General features: G+C 62.7%; 3 protein-coding genes across 8 annotated transcripts in view; 2 read left to right on the top strand and 1 right to left on the bottom strand.

Annotated features, from left to right (window-relative positions):
- The window catches only part of PRPF6 (pre-mRNA processing factor 6), a 37198-nt gene extending 36588 nt beyond the window's left edge, over positions 1-610 (bottom strand). For both annotated transcript variants that reach the window (XR_012500723.1, XM_074347692.1), the window contains exon 1: positions 405-610. Coding sequence is in view for 1 of the 2 variants with exons in the window: in XM_074347692.1 (XP_074203793.1) it covers positions 405-475 (71 nt within the window). In the remaining variant the exon portion in view is untranslated. The remainder of the gene's footprint in view (positions 1-404) is intronic.
- Positions 611-718: 108 nt separating this feature from the next.
- On the top strand, positions 719-8757 carry SAMD10 (sterile alpha motif domain containing 10). Of its 2 annotated transcripts, none has more exons than XM_074347704.1 (5): positions 719-2364; positions 4273-4454; positions 4531-4699; positions 5151-5251; positions 5496-8757. In XM_074347704.1, the coding sequence occupies exons 1-5, from the start codon at positions 1839-1841 to the stop codon at positions 5556-5558; spliced, it is 1041 nt and encodes a 346-aa protein (XP_074203805.1). In that variant the 5' UTR covers positions 719-1838; the 3' UTR covers positions 5559-8757. The 2 variants fall into 2 exon arrangements, with proteins under 2 accessions (XP_074203805.1, XP_074203804.1); XM_074347703.1 differs by having other exon boundaries at positions 5151-5291; positions 5496-7821.
- A 206-nt stretch (positions 8758-8963) lies between these two features.
- Positions 8964-19891, top strand: ZNF512B (zinc finger protein 512B). 4 transcript variants are annotated; one of them, XM_074347688.1, is made up of 17 exons: positions 8964-9102; positions 11041-11166; positions 11431-11573; positions 11885-12013; positions 12131-12771; positions 12877-13103; positions 13203-13274; positions 13374-13520; positions 13634-13758; positions 13831-13923; positions 14135-14233; positions 14315-14485; positions 14730-14924; positions 15105-15206; positions 15508-15570; positions 16075-16173; positions 16422-19891. In XM_074347688.1, exons 1-17 carry the CDS (start codon positions 8991-8993, stop codon positions 16668-16670), a joined length of 2793 nt encoding a protein of 930 aa, XP_074203789.1. In that variant the 5' UTR covers positions 8964-8990; the 3' UTR covers positions 16671-19891. The 4 variants fall into 4 exon arrangements, with proteins under 4 accessions (XP_074203789.1, XP_074203788.1, XP_074203792.1 ...); XM_074347687.1 differs by having other exon boundaries at positions 13634-13923; XM_074347691.1 differs by lacking the exon at positions 8964-9102 and adding an exon at positions 9224-9402 and having other exon boundaries at positions 13634-13923.
- Positions 19892-19977: the final 86 nt, after the last annotated feature.

Below are 19977 nucleotides of genomic sequence, written 5' to 3'. Positions count from 1 at the left end.
CGGTGGGGAGAGAATCAGGTATGCTCACGACAAGGCCGGGGGTCTGCCCGGCCTGGGGAGGGTGGCCCCGGCGCTCTGACTACGTGACAGGGACTCGGCCCCTCGCCCCTGCGACAGCAAGACGGTGTCACCACCCACCTCGGAGACGAAAACCGGGCTCGGAGCCGACGCGCGAAGTCCAGGTTTCCCCCCCCCTTGGCGGCAGGCGCCTCCCTCGGGTCTGTCCTAACCCAAAGCGCCCGTCTTCCCTCACGGACCGCGCCACGCCGCCCGGCACCCTTCAGACCCCACGCAAGCACTACTCTCGCCCTCCCCGCGCCGCCGGCGGCTGCCCCGACCCGGCCGCCTCCGGCGGGTCCTGCGCGGGCCCCTGCGCCCAGCGCGCGGCCCGCCCCAGGCCTCACCCCCGGCCCAGCCCCGGCACGTAGCCGAGCGGCGCGGGCATGCCCAGGAACGGCTTCTTCTTCTTGTTCATGGCGCTGGTGATACCGACGACGGGGAAGGAACGGGACAGAGGCCGCGACCGAGGCGAAAGACCACAGCTGTCCCAGGCCCCGCCGCAGGAAGAGGCCGCCGGCCTGCGTCACCCGCGCCCCGGAAGCAGAGCGGAGCCCCGCCCACCACGGACTCCTCGGGCGGAAGTTCCCGAAACGCGACTTCCCGCGGCTTCCAGTGGTTTCTGGACGCTACCGAGAGGCCGAGATGCGGCGAGCGCTCGCGCGGCAGCGCCTGCTCGCGGCGCGGTGGGCTGGTGACATCTTCCTGGACTAGCTCCGCAGGACCTCGGCGCTGAGCCTGGGGCGTCCCTTCTCACTGCCTGTTCTCGATGCATTTCCGAGACGTGCCTGTCTGAGCAGGACCCATGGGTCCCCTTCCACCCTAAGCCAGCTCCGTCGTCAGGGACCCCTGAGCCGCCCACCCTACCCTTCAGAGTCGCCCTGGCTTGGGGCAGGGCCTAACACATCTGAGCGGGCTGCACACCTAGCCAGTGTGTAAGCTTGTGCGGTGTGTATGTGTCGTGATTGCGGTGCCCCCGTGTGCAGACTGCTGCCTTGGCTCTTCGCACTCAGATTTCTGGGCTCGGTCCTGGCGCTGGTACCTATACAAGCCCCACTCACACCCCCACCATACCCTGAACATCCCGGTGATTCTGGTGGTTCCGATGACGGTGGGAGCCCAGACCCTAAGCAGCTAATTGATGAAAATAAATAAATGCAACAGAGTAAGTCAGTGTGTGGGCATAGGCGGTCACAGCATGTGGGTGGATTCAGTGCAAATCTACCTGAGTGTGTTGGTGGGCACTGGTGCAAGTCAGATCATCTGTGTTCATGTTTTAGGTGGATACGCAAGACTGTCCTATGCATGCATGTCTGCCTGTCCGTGTGCACCTTTGCTGGGGTGGGTGTAGGACATCCTCTGGCCCCCACATACACCTGGGGAGAGCCTTCGGTCTCTTTGGCAGAGCAGGCAAAAAGCTAGTCACAAGTCTGGTCTTCTGCTGGACCAGGTAGCCCCCAGCCCACCCAAACACTTCTCACAGGGGTCATGAACCAGACACATCCCTCCTGTCTGCTGCGGCCTCCTCCGAGTTTCTCTCTCCTCCCTGTTCCCAGCTGAGCCCCTTGGAGTGACACCGTGGGCACTGAGTCAGATTCTGGGGCTACAGAGGGAAAGAGAGAGACCCCAGCTGCCCTCCTGACCTTCATAGTGTGGTGGGGGGCAAGAGAGGGTCAAACTGGCTTCTCTAGGAAAGTGAGTGGCTATTTGAAGGAGAGCCCTCCGGAGAGGCCCAGAGAATGCACGAATAAAGGAATAAGTAAGTAAACCGACGTGGGAGAATGGAGGGACCTGGGGGTGGGGGGGTCTGGGCCCTCGACCTGGGTCCCAGTGGGCAGAGGGTCCCAGAAGCAGGTAGGATACCCCCCCACCCTCCACACACACAGGGAACTAATGCACCCCTACGTCCCTGCCTCAGATCCTTCAGAGCCTGGACCCCTTGTAGGTGCACAGTCCCATGCCTGGGTGCGCACGGATGCCCCTCGCCGCGGCAGACACCCTCCGCGTACGCAGGTCCGCGCGCCGCCGACAAAACTCGGAGCTCCCGGAGCGCGCCCCGCTCTCAAGCTCAGCGGCAGGTGCCTCGCCGCGCAGACTCGCCGGGCGCGGGGCCGGTTGGGGCGGGGCGGCGGCGCGCGTTCCCCGCTGGCCGCACGGGCCGCCCTGCGCCCGGCGAGGGGCGTGTGCACGGGCTGGGCTGGGGACCCGCGGGCCCCATGTTCACGGAGCTGAGGACCAAACTGAGCCCCCCGCGAGGCCGAGCCGGGGCTGTGCGCACCGGCTTCGGGGAGCGCCGGGATGTGGACGGTGAGCGGGACTGGACCCGGGAGCGGGGGATATCGCGGGCTGGGGGCTTGAGGACCTAGAGGGACAGGGGCGGGTCCTGGCGGACTCCGAACGGCGGCTGCATTCGGAGTCGTGGGTGCGTCCTGGCCGAACAGGGTCCCTGGTGTCTTTGTCCTGCGCTGGGGCGGGGATGAAGGGGCGGCGGTCAGGCCTTAGGGATCAGCGCGCCTTAGGGGGAGGTGACCTGCGGGGGCTCCTGTCCCCCAGGCTAGCACCACCCTGCGGTCACTTTTTCCTCTGCGCGGAGAAAATCTTCCCCAGCCCCTGCAGTGGAGCAGAGTGGTGGCCGAGGCCACAGCCGGTCTCAGGAGCCCCCACCCCATTTCCTACTGGAATTCTGAGGTTGGGGCTGGGAGGGAGCAACGGACTGTTGAACAGATGGAGATCCCCCCTGAGCGCAGGCAGGAAATGGGAGGGGTCTGGCGGCCCGGGACAGGTGCGGCACAGGCAGAGGCGTCCAACTGGTTCTCTGGCCTGGGCCTGGCTGGTATGAGGCCCAGCTAGGCGAAGCCCTGTCACCCAGGTGCCTGTCCCCTGACCGGTGTTGGCTTAGAACAAGTCTTCTCCCATGGTACTAGAAGCCACCTCCGTGCCGCCACACTGGCCACACCCTGTCTCATACCCCAGACCTCAAATTTCTGATTCACAAAGTTGCAAATATGAGGAGGAAGGAGGCATCTTATGGGGTGGAAGGAGGGGGAGTAAGATGTGGGTTTCCCCCATTACCGAGACCTCCTGGGCACATCACCAAACCCTGCCCTCAGTGTGTGTGTGTGTGGGGGGGGTGAGCTGTATCTGTTGGGGGAAGGTCTCTCACTCTCCTGATGAATGGGTTAGGTCAAGGACCCTGGAAGGGGAGCCTGATCCTGCTGGTGGGCCTGTGTGCTATAAAGATGGGGGCAAGGCTGGGTCCCACTTCCTGTCTCTCCCTAGGGCTCTGTTGACTTGTGGACACCAAGCAGAGCCTTCCTGCATCCAGCCATTCATTCACAATGTTTCTGGGCACTTCCTGTGTACCAAGACCTGTGCAAGATCTTGGGAGGGGCCCATCCAGGTGCCTGCCCTCCCCGGAGTCATGTCAGCAACCAGCACAGAAATTACGGGAAAACCAAAACTTGATGAATGTAATGAAGTTGGTATTGGAATATAAAGCACAAGGCATCACCCTTGGTCCCTGAGCACCTGGCTGCACCCTGCCCGCTTCTACGAAGCAGCCCATGCCCTCTGGACACCCTCCATGCACAGGAGCTGCCCTGGGGCCAGGGGCCTGTGGGAGGTAAGGGAGCAGGAACCCCGTCAGCTTGCCCAAAGTTCAGGCTTCTTGTCACAGCCAGCGAGCACAACAGGACAGAGGCCAAGCCTCCAACGCCAGGTCTGGTGGCATAGACTGAGTGCCTTTGATGACAAGGGGTGGGTAGCTCACCCATGAGGGTCTCCCCACCACACAGGGTCTTCCAGGACCATGGGGCCAGAGTTTCCTCATAGGCAAGTCCTGTGCACGGGCCCTGGTCTGATGTGGCACGTGCCAGCCCAAGACAAGGCAGCGCTGGGCTGTCTCAGGGTAGCCCCTCGCCTGGCTCTGAGTGCTGGACTTCCTGGTGGGCATATCTCTCTCTAATTAAACAGAATCTATCCTTTCCCCAGAGCACAGACTGTGGACTCTAACTGGGAGAGGTGTTTCCAGTTCTTCAGCTTTGGGCTGGGTGGAGTCCTCAGGACAGTTCTCGCAAGCTTCCATCTGCTTTGGGGGCTTGGGAACCCCTAGTGGGAAAGCAGCGGAGGGAAAGTGGGCCGAGCAGGAAGCTGGCCCCGGGCAAGGAGCCTCTGGCCTGGCCCTGACCACTCTGACCTAGCACCCCTGCTCTGCAGCCACTGCCCACTTCAGCTTCTGTCAGACCCTCCTGGAGCACACGGTGTCTGCCGAGAGCATCCCCTGCCACCTGCCTCGGACGCCAGGCACCAGCCTCACATGGCACGACTCCCGCAGCCAGAGGGCAGCTGGCGGCCGGCCAGTCAAGCTCCTGCAACAGCCAGGCACAGAGGCCCCCCAGGTACCCACCTGCTACACCCCCCTGAGCCCCCACCCTCCTCACCACCTTGCTCCACCAGCCACCCCTCTCCCCACAGGGCCGGTACTCTGACCACTATGGCCTATACCACACGAGTCCCTCGCTGGGTGGCCTGACGAGGCCGGTGGTCCTGTGGAGTCAGCAGGACGTCTGCAAGTGGCTCAAGAAGCACTGTCCCCACAACTACCTCGTCTACGTGGAGGCCTTCTCTCAGCACGCCATCACCGGTGTGGGCCTGGGGGCTGGAGGGCTCCAGGGGCTGGGGTGCAGGAGGCCCAGGGACCCAGGGGCACTAGAGAGAGAGCCCCCTCGCCCCTCCCCGCTTCTGTCTTCTTTGTGTCGTTCTCTCCTCTGGGTCTTTGTCTCTTTGCAGCATCTTCATCTCTTTGCAGCATCTTCATCGTTGTTCCCAGTCTCTCTGCTTCAGTTTGCACCCGGCTTTGCTCTGGCCAGTCTCTGTTCATCCCTGTCCTCCTCTGCCTGTCTCCCTCTCTTTCCCTGTCTCTCTGAGTCACCCTCTGTGTCTCTGCCTCCCCCCACCCACCCCATCTTTCCTTCTCTCCCTCCCTCCCTGTCTTTGAGTCTCTCTGTGTCCCCCTCCCCCTTCTCTCTCTCTGCCTTTGCCCTTGAAGCCCCTTGGATGCTGACCTCGGCTCGACCCATCTCCCCACCCCCCAGGCCGGGCGCTGCTGCGGCTGAATGCAGAGAAGCTGCAACGGATGGGGCTGGCACAGGAGGCACAACGACAGGAGGTGCTGCAGCAGGTGCTGCGCCTGCAGGTGCGCGAGGAGGGGCGGAGCCTGCAGCTGCTCAGCCAAGGTCAGTGGGAGGGGCCAGGAGTGCCGGAGAGGTTTGGAAAGGCCTGGGGGGGCAGGGAGGGAGGGGCTGGGCTTTGAGGTCCCAGAGTAGGGTGGGTGAGTTGACCTCAGCAGTGCGGGACCCGAGTAAGGTCCATCCGGCACTCAGGGCAGAGTGGATGATGCTGGAGATCCCCAACCCTCCTTACCCCCATCCACCCCGTAGCTTCCTTTGGAAACATGTCCTAGCTGCTGCTTGAGGCTTGAACCCCAGACCTCAGCACTGTGACCGGAGCCCCTGACAAGGACGAGGCAGAGCTGGCTGCGCAGCCCTTCTGGGACCCTGCAGGAGGCCCCAGGGGCTGAGGCCAGTCCCGTGGACAGGTGGGACCAGAATTGCCACCTCCAGCCACCTCTGGTTGTGCACTCTGGGCTGTGCCTGGGATTGGGCGGGCAGGGGCTGCTTGAGTGTGGCCCTTCGTCCTAGGACCTGAGCCCAGGCCCACCCCCTGGTGCTGCTGGCAGCATGCAGGACAGCCACCTGGAGCCAGAGAGGGTTTGGACGTCCCCTAGACTCCCAGGGAGCCTGCTTATTTATGTTCCCTTCACCCCGTTAATGTCTGTCCTCCATCGCCTGCTAAGTCACATGTCCTTTAGGCATCCTGCTCTCTCCCAGGGCTGGAGGTCTGCCCCCTGTTTAGGCCCTCCCCAAGCACCCAGAGGACTGCCCGCACAGGTGGGACAAACTGCCAAGGCTCCCTTTGGTGTGTGCCCTCCCCTTCCCCGGCCCAGAGGATGGGCATCAGTGTTGGCCTGGCAGGGCAGTGGGCCAAGTGCTTTCACTCATTTATTCTCATAAATTCTCACCACACTCTCGGCTACCTGCGGGAACTGGGACACGCACCCGAGACCCGAGTGGCACAGTGAGGACCCCACACCCCATACCCAGCACTGGGCTCAGCCGTGTCCTGGCCTTTGGTTTGGAAACATCCCTCTCCTCCCAGGGTCACGGAGATCACCTTTGAGGCATAGTCATGGGTGGGCATTCCCACTGTCCCTTTCCCAGGAAATCCCGGGTCCACACAAGAACTGTCCTGATGGCTGCATCCCATGCCCCACCCACTGGAGACCCAGCCAGCATCTGAGCAACTGCCCTGTGGGCCAGAAAGTCCCAGGTCTGGGGCTAGCTGGCGTTGCCCAGCAGAGGGATAGCAAGAGTGGTCCTGGCACCCCCACCCTCTTGCTCCTCTGCCCACTTACTCCCCTAGGGGACTCTGAAAATCTCAGGGACAGATGAGGCTGAGCCTCTAGCCCCTTCTCTGTGCTCTGAGTTGGCCTCAGGATGGGAGGCTGGGTGTGTAGGTCCCAAGTGGAATTCGAACAACTCGCCTGGTGCCTCCCATCCCTTGTGTCCCCCACGGGAAGCTCCTTATACTGTCTGGCTGCCCCAAGTGCCCCTGGCCACCTCCTGCCATCAGGACAGCTCCCTTTCCGGGAGCCCTTTCCCTTACCTCCTTCCCCCTCCTTGTCTTGTCCCTTTGGCCCCACCATGCTTGTCTTGTCTTCCTTGTTCTGTGCTAACTTTTTTACATTCTGACAAAAAGACCAGAAATAAACCCGGTTCTCAAGCGACCTAAGTGTGGTGTCCCGCTCTGGCCAACCAGGCATGTGGGGTAGGGAGTCAGGGACCAGCTGTCTCCAGCTGTGGCCACCAGGGGGCAGTGGTGTTCCATCCTGGCGGGGTGCCTGTTTACGCCCGGACCTGCCAGGCTAGCTGGCAAAGGCTATGAAGGAGGGCTCAGCCCTGTGGACCGCACCCAGACGCTCGGACACAGGTGTGTTAGGTTCCTGGGGCTGCTGTAACCAATGACCACAACTGGGAGGCTTAACACACCAGAAATGGACTTCCTCACTGTTCCTCAGGCCGCACGCCTGAAATTCAGCGGCACAGCACTCCCGCCGGGGCTCAGGGGAAAACGCTTCCTTACCTATCCCGGGTTCTCCCATCACTCCACCCTGGATTCCGTGGTATCATCACCCTCCTACAAGGACACTTGTCACTGGGCCTACCTAGATAACCCAGAATGATCTCTTCATCTCTAGATCCTTAACTTCATTATGTCTTCAAAAGCCCTTTTCCAGATAAAGTCCATTCACAGGTTTCAGAGATCTGAAGTAGCTATCTCCTGGGGTCCTCATTTAGCACCCCAACAGGGCAATGCACTTAGATAAGAAACACACGTGTGGCAGCACATGCACTGATACACATACCCACACAGCAACCAGACGAGCAAATACACAGAGGCAGAAACTGACCGCTGCAGTCTGGACACACAGACGCTCATACACAGAGACAATGACACCAGCATCCAGACCCACAACATACCTGATACACAGTGTCCCAGCATCCCATGATCACCTAACAGACAGAAAAACACCAGGTGCAGCACACCCCATATACAACACGTATGACATAACACGATGCCCTGATCGCCAGACACGCTTTTGCCTGGACAAACACCGGCTGAGACCCAGACACCTTCCTACACACTACATCACCTGAATGCTAAAACACGATAGGCATCCTTCTCACCTAGTACAGGACACACAGACATACCCTGACACCAAACAGGACACTGCTTGACACACATCGTCACACAGATGCATCATACATGACTTACACAGGGAAAGCTGGCAGCCTTGGATGCACTTCAGGGCACACACACTGACCCCTCTCCCCAAGTCCTGCATGTCTTGACCCCAGGCACAGGAATGAGGGAAGGATCACATGGGCCTCTCTGGCTCTGATTTCCAAGGGAAGGACTAACTTACCTCCCCACTGAGGGCCCCACCCTGCCTTTGCCCCACTGTGGGCACTTTTTCCCTCGAAAGAAGCAGGCCCCAAATCTACCCCTGTCCTTTGTGCCCTGCCCACAAGCTGTGTAGCCAAAGCTGCTCCAGTGTGGACAGAGCGGGTGGAAGGGGCTCAGCGAAGGGGTGCACCTTGTGCCTCTGTTTCCCAACTACAACTCCTTCCTTGCTTCATTCATTCTCAAGTCTCGGTGAGGCTGGTGCCCCATCACCCCTAGACTTGAAACGACCTTCCCGGCCAAGAGCCCAGTTCTGGGGCACAGAGGAGCAAGGTGCTGGCCGCTGATTTTGGACTACCCCCCCAAAAGTAGACAAACACTGCTCCAATGGTCAGTAACCCCAATAAAGCCCACGGCCTCAAACTGCCTCGGCACTGCCAGGGGCCAGGCGATTCCCTGAGGGTGGCCACAAGAAGACATGGTCACAGGTTGGAAAAGAGGCCAGATCCTGCTTTGCAGGGGGAAGGCCGGTGGGGACCAAGAGTTCAAGGTCCCAACGGACAGCGGCTGCCACAGCCGCACCTTCCCAGGGCCAGGACTCAGAGACATTCAGTCCCTTCAGTTCCTGCGCGCTGGGCTTAGGGGGCAGTACCCAGCGCCTTATCGTGCCTCAGTTTACCCCATTGCCTGGAAAACGCCTCCTGCCCTGCGAGCGGCACAACTGGCCACCATGCACTGGTGGCTCAGCACATGCAGGCAACGGATCGGGAGCCGGGCGAGCGGGCTAGCCCTTTGGGCCCCCTCCCCCGACCCGTCTCTCCCCGTCGCGGAGCGGCTGCAGGAATACCGCGAGAGTTCGCCCCCTCCCCCCCACAGTAAAACTGTCAAAGGTGGGAGGGGCGGGAGCGCGCATGTGCGCAGCGCGGCGCGCAGCCTGCGCCGCCCGGACCCCGCGCCCTGCGCCCCGGCCCGGCCCGGCCCGGCCCCGGCCCCTGCCCGGCCCTGGCCCGCTGCGCGCCGCAGGTAAGCGCCCTGCCGCGCCCCCAGCCGCGCCCCCAGGCCGCCTCCGCGCCGGCCGCGCCCCCGACCCTGACCCCGAGCGCAGGTCGTGGGGCCGAGCCCGGGGCCCCAGCCTGCCGCCCCCGCCGCGCCCGTACCCCAGCTCCGCGCCCCGCGCCCGGCGCCGGCGCCGCGTCCCTGCCTCCTCCTTCTCCAGAAAAAGTCGCCATTTTGGTTCACTGCCTCTGGGCCCCCCCACCCCAAAGGCGCCCGCGATCGGCCCTTCCGGAGCCAGGCCGGGCCCGCACGCGGCACAGGTGACAGGTGGGTGGTGAGGCCAGTCTCCAGGTGTGCGTCCCCTGGCCCGCCTCATCTGCGCGCCCAGGCTTGGGCTGGGGTCCCGGGGCCGAGCGGCCTTGGCCGCGGTCCCGCTGCCAGCGTCGCCTGCTGTCAGCGCGTGGCACCCCTTCCCCCCAGCCCTTCGGCGAGGGTCCCACCTCTACGACCCTGCTGGGCCCTCTGGGAGGGTGGAAGTCCTTTCTCTTTTTGGTGCGCCAGTCACAGGGTCTAGATAGAAGGAGGGTCTCTGACTCCTAGTCCAGCCTCTGCCCCAGGCCCGGGAACTCTGAATTCTCCACCTAAGCTGGAGAAAGACTGGAAAGGTGGGCTCAGCAGGCACCCTCAGCCCCCGCGGCTGGGGTCGTCACGGGGCTGGGGTGACTGATGCTAGCATGTCACCTCAGAAGCAGCAGTGTGAGGACTTCAAAGAAGTTTGTTTCGACCCCTCTAGACCTCCCCCAGGCTCAGGGTATAGGCATCTCCATGGCCGTGGGCAGTAACTTTCCTGATCTCTGCCCAGATGGCCCCTGGACCCTCCTAGGCACACCAGCTCCTTCCCATCCCCTCTGATATGTTAGTTGGAAACCACCAGGGGAGGGGTCACCTGCCCACAGAACCCCCACCACTACTACCTTCTTCAGTGAACTCAGAGTCCCCCAGCTCTCAGGGTGTAGGGACCCCAGCAGAACAGGCCCACAGAGGCCCAGCCTGGGGCAGTGGAATGTTCCCTGTGGCCAGTGGCTGGTGGTCTATGGAGTGGTGCTTGGGGGGCCTGTAGATTGGGGATGGAGAGTCTCTTGAGGGTGGAAATGAGGAGGAGGTCAGCCAGGTGGAGGGTGGCTGAGGGGTCCAGTGTGAGGCCTCCTTCTGGTGGGAGGGCCCCCAGCTGGAAACAGGGCCGAGAAGAGGGTCAGGTAGGGTGATGCAGCTGGCACAGGGACTAGAACCAGGTGCTGCGGGGTCCTTGGTCTGCTCCCCCTGGAGGGGTGTGTGTGCAGTTGGAGAGTGGGCTGGGGCCCTCAGGGCCCACCTTGGCTGCCTTCCATCTGTGTTCTGGGGAGAAGGATGCAAGGGTACCCGCTCTTGTCCAGGGGCATTGCCTTGGGTCTGGGTGGGGCTGTGGGGGAAGGTGTCCCAAGGTACCGGGCCAGCACAGCCTATAGGCCAACAGCCACACCGGTGTAATAATTGGCCCCCAGAGGGGTATTATTGGCCTCCCTCCTCCAGGGCACCGCACCTCTCCCGGGGCCACCCACAGCCCAGCACTAGGTAGGAGGTACGTGATTCTCTGATTCTCGCACTCTCCGGGATTGTGTGTCTGGAGACAGAGGGAGTCCCGTGGGGCTGGTGAGGGTCTCAGAAGAGGGTTAGATTTTTCCAAGCTGACGGTATCTCCTGGGTCATCTGGGTCTGGGGAGACTTTGGCTGGGCAGCCCCTTCCCTAAACCAGAAGTACCCCTCACTCCATCACCTGCTTCCCTTGTGGCCAAAAGCACAGGTAGGTCGGCTCCCCTTCCTTGGGCCAAAGAGTGGACCTACCTGGGGGCAGGATTCAAGAACAGCCCATTTCAAGTCCTGAGTTGGGCCTCATGGGCCTCATAGGTCTGTTCACTTGCTCTGCAGAGATGACCGATCCTTTTTGTGTTGGAGGAGGCCGCCGGCTTCCAGGGTCCAGCAAGACTGGACCTGGGAAGGATGGCAGCCGGAACGAGGTCCGACTTCCCATGCTCCACGACCCTCCAAAGCTAGGTAAGAAGAGTCAGGCCAGGTGGTCATGGGCAGCGGGGCTGGGTCTGCACCTCCGTGGATGTCAGCTTCTAGGTGCCCAGCTGGCCGCCTGGGCTCCTAAGAAGCTTCCCAGGGTGGAGGCAGCCCAGGGTCCTGGGTTCTTATCCTTGGCTGCCTGTGGCCTCCTGCCCCCCATGCCCTGCTCCAGGCTTGACTAGCCCCCTGGGTGGCTAATGAGGCTGTGGGGAATGCAGCCTCTGAGCCTCGGTGTGTTGTGTGCTGCAGGGCTGCCGATGGTCCGGGGTGGGCAGACGGTGCCCAGTCAGGGCCCACTCTGCCTTGACTCGGGAAGTTCAGCCAGCGACAGGACAGAAGGGAAGAAAAAGGGGCGTCCAAAAGCCGAGAGCCAGGCCCTCCGAGACATTCCTGTGAGCTCCCTGAGGGCTGGGTGGGGCTCCTGGGGGGTCTGCCTGGCACGCCCGCTGCCTCGCCTCCTGCACGAGCAGCAGTGAGCCCTCAGCCTACATCAGCCGGCCGCTCTGTGTGTCAGGGCTTCAGGGCAGGGCCTGGGGCCTAGTGGATCGTGTCTGTGGGGCTCAAGGAACAGTCTGGTGCACTGAGGCTCCTCAGGGGGCCTGCCTCCTACTGTAATCCAGGGTTGCAGGGCTCTGGCCTGGGGAGGGCGCTGCAGAGGCCTGGGCAGCTGTGGGGTCAGCAGCCTGGCCTCTCCCACGCCCAGCTCTCCCTGATGAACCAGTGGAAAGATGAGTTCAAGGCGCACTCGAGGGTGAAGTGTCCAAACTCTGGGTGCTGGCTGGAGTTCCCCAGCATCTACGGGCTCAAGTACCATTACCAGCGGTGCCGAGGGGTAAGGGCTGCCGCTGGGGAAGAGGAGGCCTGGGGCCTGCCCTGCCCTGGCTGTGGGCTCAGGGGTGTCTGGGCAGAGGCCTGGGCACCCCACCCCACACCTGCCCTCTCCATCCAGGGTGCCATCTCAGAAAGGCTCACCTTTCCCTGCCCCTTCTGTGAGGCCGCATTCACCTCCAAGACCCAGCTAGAGAAGCACCGGATTTGGAACCACATGGACCGGCCTCTGCCTGCCCCCAAGCCTGGGCCAGTTAGCCGGCCGGTCACCGTCAGTCGGCCCGTTGGGGTCAGCAAGCCCATTGGAGTGAGCAAACCTGTCACTATCAGCAAGCCTATCGGCATCAGCAAGCCAGTGACGGTCAGCCGACCTGTGACAGTCACCAAGCCAGTGACGGTCAGCCGGCCTGTGCCAGCCACTAAGCCAGTGACGGTCAGCCGGCCCATGCCAGTCAACAAGCCTATACCTGTCACCAAGTCTGTGCCAATCGCCAAGCCAGTGACAGTCACCAAACCGGTGCCAGTCACCAAACCGGTGACCATCAACAAGCCAGTGCCGATGACAAAGCTCGTGACAGTTACAAAACCCATGCCGGTCACAAAGCCGGTGACGGTCAGCAGGCCCATTGTGGTCAGTAAGCCAGTGACGGTCAGCAGACCTATTGCCATCAGCAGACACACACCGCCCTGCAAGATGGTGCTGCTGACCAAGTCTGAGAACAAGGCTCCTCGAGCCGCGGGGAGGAGCAGCGGTAAGAAAAGGTACGGGGGCTCCTACTGAGTTGGGGTTGGTGCCTCCAGCTGCAGCCTGGGGGTCACAGGGCCCAGAGTGGACTCTCCTGTCCCTCACCTCCCTGCTCCCTGCAGGGCTGCAGATGGCCTGGATGCCTGCCCCATTCCACCCAAGCAGGCGAGGCCGGAGAACGGGGAGTATGGCCCAGCCACCACCGGCCAGAGCTCGGCCCTCCAGCAGAGCACAGAATCCAGCAGCAGCCCCCTTTCTCTGGGCAGCAGGCCCTTGGGAGGCAAGGAGGCGCTAAGGGCCTCGGGCTCTGTGTCCCCGCCTGAGGAGGGTGCGGAGCGCACAAAGCACAGTAAGATGAGGGCGGGGGCCAGTGGCTGGGACAGGGGCGGTGCCTCCCGATGGTTATTTGACCAGAGTCTTGGTCCCTGTTTTCTCTCCCCCGAGTCAGGAAGGAAACAGAAAACACCCAAGAAGTTTACAGGGGAGCAGCCGTCCATCTCAGGGACTTTCGGACTCAAAGGTGAGGCCTCAGGCCAGCCAGGCATCTGCGGGGTTCAGCACATGTACAGGTGTGCCGGCACCCTTGGCCCACACCTGCTCCACCTACATGTGCACACAGGCCTAGCCAAGGCGGAAGACAAATCCCGCATTCACCGTGCCAAGAAGCAGGAGGGGCCGGGCCCCGAGGACATGCGGAAGAAGGTGCCGGCCCCCACCAGCGCTGTCAGCAAGGAGGTGCCGGCCCCTGTGGCCCACCCAGCCCCAGGTGGGGGCTGCCATGTGGTGGGGCCCAGGCCAGGTCTCGACTGTGGGGCAGATCCTGAACCACAGGGACGGAGGCTGAGTGTGGGCCCTGAGGCTCTGGCTCTGACCCTACAGGTGGCCCTGAGGAGCAGTGGCAACGAGCCATCCACGAACGAGGTGAGGCTGTCTGTCCCACCTGCAATGTGGTCACCCGAAAGACCCTCGTGGGGCTCAAAAAGCACATGGAAGTGTGCCAGAAGGTAAGGCTGCCCCCAGAGTGCCGGGAGGGGGCACCCCGGGGCCAGCTTCTCACAGGTGGGTCCTGGCTGCAGCTGCAGGATGCACTTAAGTGCCAGCACTGCCGGAAGCAGTTCAAGTCCAAGGCCGGCCTCAACTACCACACCATGGCTGAGCACAGCGCCAAGGTACACCAGTGGGCCCAGCTGCCTTCCAGCCCCGCCCACTGACCGCTGTTTTCTGACCCACCCACCTGCCCAGCACTGACCACTCACCTCTCGTCAGCACACCACTGCAGGGCTTAGTGGCTCCCATACCTGACCGGGGATGCCCGTGCCCCAGCCGCGGGACAGGGGTCCTGTGGGGGCAGGGGGCACTGAGGCTGGGCCTGCCCCCTAGCCCTCGGATGCCGAGGCCTCAGAGGGGAGCGAGCAGGAGGAGCGGGAGCGGCTGCGGAAAGTGCTGAAGCAGATGGGGCGGCTGCGCTGTCCGCAGGAGGTCAGTGGGCAGCCCGGGTGTGGGCACCGTGTAGGATGCGGCCGACCCTCACTGGCCACTTACCTGACCCCGGAACCCTAGGGCTGCGGGGCCGCCTTCTCCAGCCTCATGGGCTACCAGTACCACCAGCGACGCTGCGGGAAACCGCCCTGTGAGGTGGAGAGCCCCTCCTTCCCCTGCGCCCACTGCGGCAAGACCTACCGCTCCAAGGCTGGCCACGACTACCACGTGCGCTCAGAGCACATGGCCCCGGTGAGCGGCCGCAGCCCGGCTCCCCCATCCCTCGGGCACTGGGCAGACATGTCCATCTGCTGCCTACTGCGTTTGCAGTCCCTTCCCTTCCTGCCAGCCACCTGTACCGGGGCAGTGAGCCTGGATGGGCCCCCGTGTCCCCAGCATGCTTGCTCATGTGTTCCCTCTCTGTGGCATGTGCCCCCAGTCCCCACACCTCCAAGCGCATGGCTCCTGTGGCTCACCTGGCCTCCTCACCCTGCAGCCCCCTGAGGAGCCCGAGGACAAGCCCTCCGAGGCTGAGGACCTGTTGGGTGTCGAGCGGACCCCCAGTGGCCGCATCCGCCGCACGTCGGCCCAGGTTGCCGTGTTCCACCTGCAGGAGATCGCGGAGGATGAGCTGGCCCGGGACTGGACCAAGCGGCGGATGAAGGATGACCTGGTGCCTGAGACCGCGAGGGTGAGCCACAGCCTCCTGGTCTCTGAGCAGGACATGCCCCAGCCTGAAGCCCCCTGTGACTGGGCTGTCTGCTCACCCCCTGGGCAAGCCTCCGGTCCATGGAGGACCCAGCTGAGGACTTTCTCAGAGCAGCTGGACATGTCGGTTGGCGCTCACACTGGTGCCCGTTGGCTTCTGCAGCTCAACTACACTCGGCCAGGCCTCCCTGTGCTGAACCCCCAGCTGCTGGAGGCGTGGAAGAACGAGGTCAAGGAGAAGGGCCATGTCAACTGCCCCAATGATGTGAGCTGGGGAGGCTGGGGTGGGCTTGTGGACACTGGGAGTTGGGATGGAGGGCCCAGATGTGGCCTGGAGGGGAGCCCTCCACGTGGCCCCCACAGGGGCCTCAGATGGAATCTTGCAGGCTGAGAGGCCTCGACCTCAGTCCTCATAGCCTGGCCTGCCCACACCTCATGACTCCTGGGGTCAAGCCTGCCACTTGCCCCAGAGGGACCCCAGGTCCCAAAGGCTGGAGCAAGGAGTGTCCATTTGTGTGGGGGTACCTCCAGGAAGGCCCTCCCCGATGGTTGCCCTTTGCCCCCAGTGCTGCGAAGCTATCTACTCCAGTGTGTCTGGCCTCAAGGCCCATCTGGCCAGCTGCAGCAAGGTCAGTCCACAGGCCCTCTCCTGGGCACGATGTGTCCTCAGTGCTCCCAGCTCCCCCTGGGGTCCCCACACATTGGGTGTGCGCCCTGCCCCTGTGGGGCTAATGGCCAACCCAGCCCAGGACCCGCACCACCCCGAGCCCTAGCTGTTGGCCAGTCAGTCCTGGGTTGTTGTCCCGCCATGGGGGTTCCTTGTCTGTACCGGGACAGGTGGGCACACCGACCTGGGCTTGGGGTGAGGGCATTCCCTGGGACACCTGCCTCTCCCTACCCTCTCCTCGTCCCTCTCCTCCCCCGCATCAGGGCAACTTGGTGGCCCTGCCAGAGTGGCTTTGTGGGTCCCTGAAGCCCGCCCATTGGCTACCTGTCCAGATAAGCTGCAGTTGCCCCTGACCCTGTAGCCAAAGGGGTAGGTGGGGGGTCCTGGCTACATCTGGGTACTTCTGGTCCTCCAAGGGCTGGGGTGGGCGCCAACCTCTGGGGCCAGACTGCCCCTTGCCTTCCAGGGGGACCACCTGGTGGGGAAGTACTGCTGCCTGCTGTGTCCCAAGGAGTTCGGCTCAGAGAGCGGCGTCAAGTACCACATCCTCAAGACCCACGCGGAGGTGGGGCAGGGACGGGGTCCTGGCGTGAGAGCCCTGCTGGGCCTGTGGCTAGACCAGTTGGCCCCATGGAGGGGCCAGGCTGGGTGAGGGGTGTCCGGGTGGCAGCTCGTGTGGTCTTTGAGCAAGTGGCATCTGGCTTCCCTGGAAGTGCTGAGAGGCTTGGGAGCCCCAGACCCTGGGTCCCCGGCCGCTCAGCCCTTCGGTGTCCTCGGCCACAGAGTCTCTCCATCACTGCTCTTCTCTCCCAGAACTGGTTCCGGACTTCGGCAGACCCGCCTCCCAGACACAAAGGCCAGGACTCTCCGGTGCCCAAGAAGGAGGAGAAGAGTCTGGCTGGTGGAAAGAAGCGGGGCCGCAAGCCCAAGGAACGGCCCCCTGAGGAGCTGGCACCCAGGACACCTCCTCGCCAGGACGACTGGCCCCCAGGAGGCAGAGACAAGGGGGCCCGGGGCTCCGCTGGCCGGAAGGTGGGAGCCAGCAAGGCACCTGAGAAGTGAGCTTGGAGCTTGGCAGGTGGGTGGGGCCCAGTCCCCACGCTGGCCAAGCCCCTGTGTCCAGGGTGGGGCTCTGGAACCTCCCATCCTCCAGGTCTCCACCCCCCACCCCTGCCTATTCATCTGTCCAGTGGGGGCGGCCAGCCCATTCTCTCTCTCCCTCGAAGGTGGCCCTTCCCCTGTATAGGCCACTGCAGGGCACGCTGGGCTGGGGCTGCCGGGCAGGGGCTCCCGGTGCAGTAGTCTGCAGGGACGTTCCCAGCCGGCAGAGTCTGGTCCTGGATGGCCAGGAGGAGGGCCTGTGGCCTGGGTCTCAGTGCCCTGGGGGCAGCGTGGAGCGGGCAGATGGCCTTCTGGCCCTTGGTGTGTGAGCTTCATGCCCTACCTGCTTCCTTGGGCCCAAGGCTTGGGAGTGCCTGGTGCCCTGTGGTTCTGGGCTGCCTCACTTCTTGACCTGACACTGGAACCCCAGCACCCCACAGCTACCTCCCAGGACAGACCCCAAGTCTGACAGCTGCCGTGCTGATCTGACAGCCCTCCCAACTCTCCACCTCCCACCTCAACTGTGCCCCGCCCCATCCAGCCCTACCCGTCCCCCCAACCCCCCACCAAGGTCCCTCCTCCCATGACCCCCCCACATTCCCCCAGCCATCTTCTGGTTCCTGCACTTCTCTCTACCTCTCTGGGCCCACCCTCCCCTGCTGTACAACCCTTGCTGGGCCCGAGCCCCTGTCCCACTGGCCCGGTGGTGGGAGGCAGCCCTGCTCTGCCATCCCCAGTAGCGCTCCCTGCTTGAGGCAAGAGAGCGGCTCTGCTTCTCCCACTGCAGGGCCGCGGGAGCAGTGGTGAGGGGCCCCGTGAAGCCATCTCTGGTCTCAGCCTCCAGCATTGCTAATGCCATTGGCCTAGGTTGGGCAGCCTGCTGGGTTAGGGATGGGCCAGGCTGGGTTCTGGAGTCATGTGGGGCCCACAGCCATGTGGGGCAGGGAATGGGGGCTTGGCTCTGAGTAGTGACCACTGTGGGAAGCAGCCTTCTGCCTGCTGGTCTGGGTTGGCCCATGGCCAAGCTCCCATGGGCGCCTCCTTGCACCCTTTTTACCTGCTCTTTCGTTTCTGGTTGTGTGGCCTTTTGAAATGAGAGCTGAAGGCTGGCAAGGGAGCTTGGCCAAGGTCACAGCAGGGTGGTGGCAGCTCCAGGGCTCTGTCCTGGCTCCCTCTGCTGCCCCAAGGATGGTGAGGTCTGCAGGTTGGTTCAGGTGGAGTCCAGGCACCCTGAGGAAGCAGCCCCATGGATTCTGGGCTCCTGCCTGGGCCCCACGTTCCGATGTGGCATTGCAGGGACGGGGGATGCTCAGAGCCGCTGAATTTGAATGGAGCCTGGGGGGTGGGGGTGGGCTGAGGGCTCGGCCTTGCCGATCCTGGATGATGTGAATTTTGATATTTGCCCGTGTGCGTGTGTCTCCTGGGTGTAGTGGATGCCAGTCTTGTGGCTGTGACAAGTGACAACCTTTTTTTTATTCTGTTTTTTATACAAAAATTCACAACAATCTGACATTTTGGTGCTAAGGGTTTCCTGGTGCCGACGGTGGTTCTGGGGGCTGGGCTGGGGTCCCTCCCCTGCTCAGGGAGGCAGTGCTGACTGGGCAGCCCTCTGCCCCCAGCCCCTGGAGAGGAGGGGCTCCAGTGTGGGCTCAGTTCTCTTCACCCTGCACTCGGAAGACAGTTTCCAGGAGGGCTCTAGGGCTGAGTTGCCATGCTGCCCGTCTCCGGCTTCTTCCTTTGGTTAGAATGCTCTGACCTAAGGCCGTCCTGGCCCGATATGTGGGGAGGGGAGAGACGTGGACTCCCTGGCACCTGATGAGATCCATGGGTGGAGGCTTGGGCAGATGGAGGTTTGGTCCAGCATCGAAGCTTAGGCAAGCGGCGTGGGTTTTGGGGCAAGAGGGCTTGCTTTCCTGTGTTCCTGGGTGTCACTGGTGTGCAGCTGGTGGAGGTAGAGGTGGGTTGGGCAGCTACTGCAGGAGCAGCCTCGTTGTGGGCCGGGGAGCAGGTGCTGGCAGGAGCCCCACGTGCCCTTTGTCCTTGTCACCGAGGGCTGGAGAAGGTGGGACCTCAACACCTCTGCTAGGGACAGCCACCCACCCTGGCCTCTCAGGTACTTGTTGGCCCTTGGAGAGCAGGGGCTGGTTTCGGCTGGGGGATGAGTTTCATTGTCACCCCCTGAAGTCCACGTGTGGTCCCTGGCACGGGAACCCTCCGAGATGTGTGGGAAGAGGTGGGATCTTGGGTAACTTAATGTTTAGCACTTTAACCCTCTTCTTTGTCTTTAAAGTGGGCATGGGGACTGCTGCCAAAAGTGGGCTCTCCCTCCCTTTTCCCTCCCTGCTCCCCCTGCTCTGGCTGGTGGGTGGCAGTGGCTCGCTGGTGTGCAGAGCCCTCCTCCCACTGAGGCAGAGCCCTGGGTGGCTCAGTGGGATCTGCCCACTTCCCACACTGGTGGGAATGCAGCCAGGTAGCCACCTGCCCTTGACTGACACCTTCAGCGAGAGGGACCCAAGTGGCAGACCCCCCTCACCAGGTGGGCGTGGACTCTGCTTGAGACCCAAGCCTAGGGCACAATGTCAGGTCCCTTTCTGAAGATCTACCTCTGGCCCAGCCCACCCCCTTGCCCTGAGAACAGGAAAGGGATGACTCAAGAGACCGACACTTCACACAAATAGGATGCACTTTTCTGCTTGTGCAAGGGCAGACAAGTGTCCCCTGGTGTGACTGGTGGCCCTCGCAGTGGTCGCCCCCCTCCTGTCTCTCTGTTTGGAAGGGAAAGAATGGGTGCACCCTGGCCTTCGGGGAGGGGGCCTGTTCTCGTGCGCCCCCTCGAAGGGCCCCAGGCAGCTACCCTGAGGGCCTGGGGGCAGCCAGCACCTCCAGCGTGGCAGCCACACATCCTGTACTTTGGGTTTTCTAATGCCAGTTCTCCGTAATAAGTGCATTTCGAAGAGAGGTTCCAGCTATCACTTGTAACCATATATATACATATATATTCTATCTACAAAGTGTTTATTTGCAAGATGTTTTGACGGTGAGCTCGGGCCCTGCCCGCCTAGTGACCATCTGTCCCCGGTCCTCGTTCCCGCCCCTCGGTCCCAAGTGGTGCGGGGGTGGGCCATCACCTGTATGTATTAAAAATGACTGTATCAAATAAATGTTTATTGATTTTTTTTCCAGGGGTTTTGTACGTCTGAGTTTGTGGTAAAGCGCGGGTTGGGGGTCCTTTCTCCCATGGCCGTAGCGCGGCCTCCCGGGACTTGTA

Source organism: Camelus bactrianus, chromosome 19 (assembly GCF_048773025.1).
Source record: "Camelus bactrianus isolate YW-2024 breed Bactrian camel chromosome 19, ASM4877302v1, whole genome shotgun sequence".
NCBI lineage: Eukaryota > Metazoa > Chordata > Mammalia > Artiodactyla > Camelidae > Camelus > Camelus bactrianus.
Note: the sequence above shows the minus strand (reverse complement) of the source record. Positions and strands in the feature narration are given on the sequence as shown.

Excerpts from the sequence above, each read along its gene's own strand:
- SAMD10 (XM_074347704.1), top strand. The coding sequence starts at position 1,839 with ATGGAGGGACCTGGGGGTGGGGGGGTCTGGGCCCTCGACCTGGGTCCC. Across the intron at positions 2,365-4,272 it reads GGAGCGCCGGGATGTGGACG|CCACTGCCCACTTCAGCTTC; the intron begins GTGAGCGGGACT and ends CCTGCTCTGCAG. Across the intron at positions 4,455-4,530 it reads CAGGCACAGAGGCCCCCCAG|GGCCGGTACTCTGACCACTA; the intron begins GTACCCACCTGC and ends CTCTCCCCACAG.
- ZNF512B (XM_074347687.1), top strand. The coding sequence starts at position 8,991 with ATGTGCGCAGCGCGGCGCGCAGCCTGCGCCGCCCGGACCCCGCGCCCT. Across the intron at positions 9,103-11,040 it reads TGGCCCGCTGCGCGCCGCAG|AGATGACCGATCCTTTTTGT; the intron begins GTAAGCGCCCTG and ends CTTGCTCTGCAG. Across the intron at positions 14,486-14,729 it reads GCTCAGAGCACATGGCCCCG|CCCCCTGAGGAGCCCGAGGA; the intron begins GTGAGCGGCCGC and ends CTCACCCTGCAG.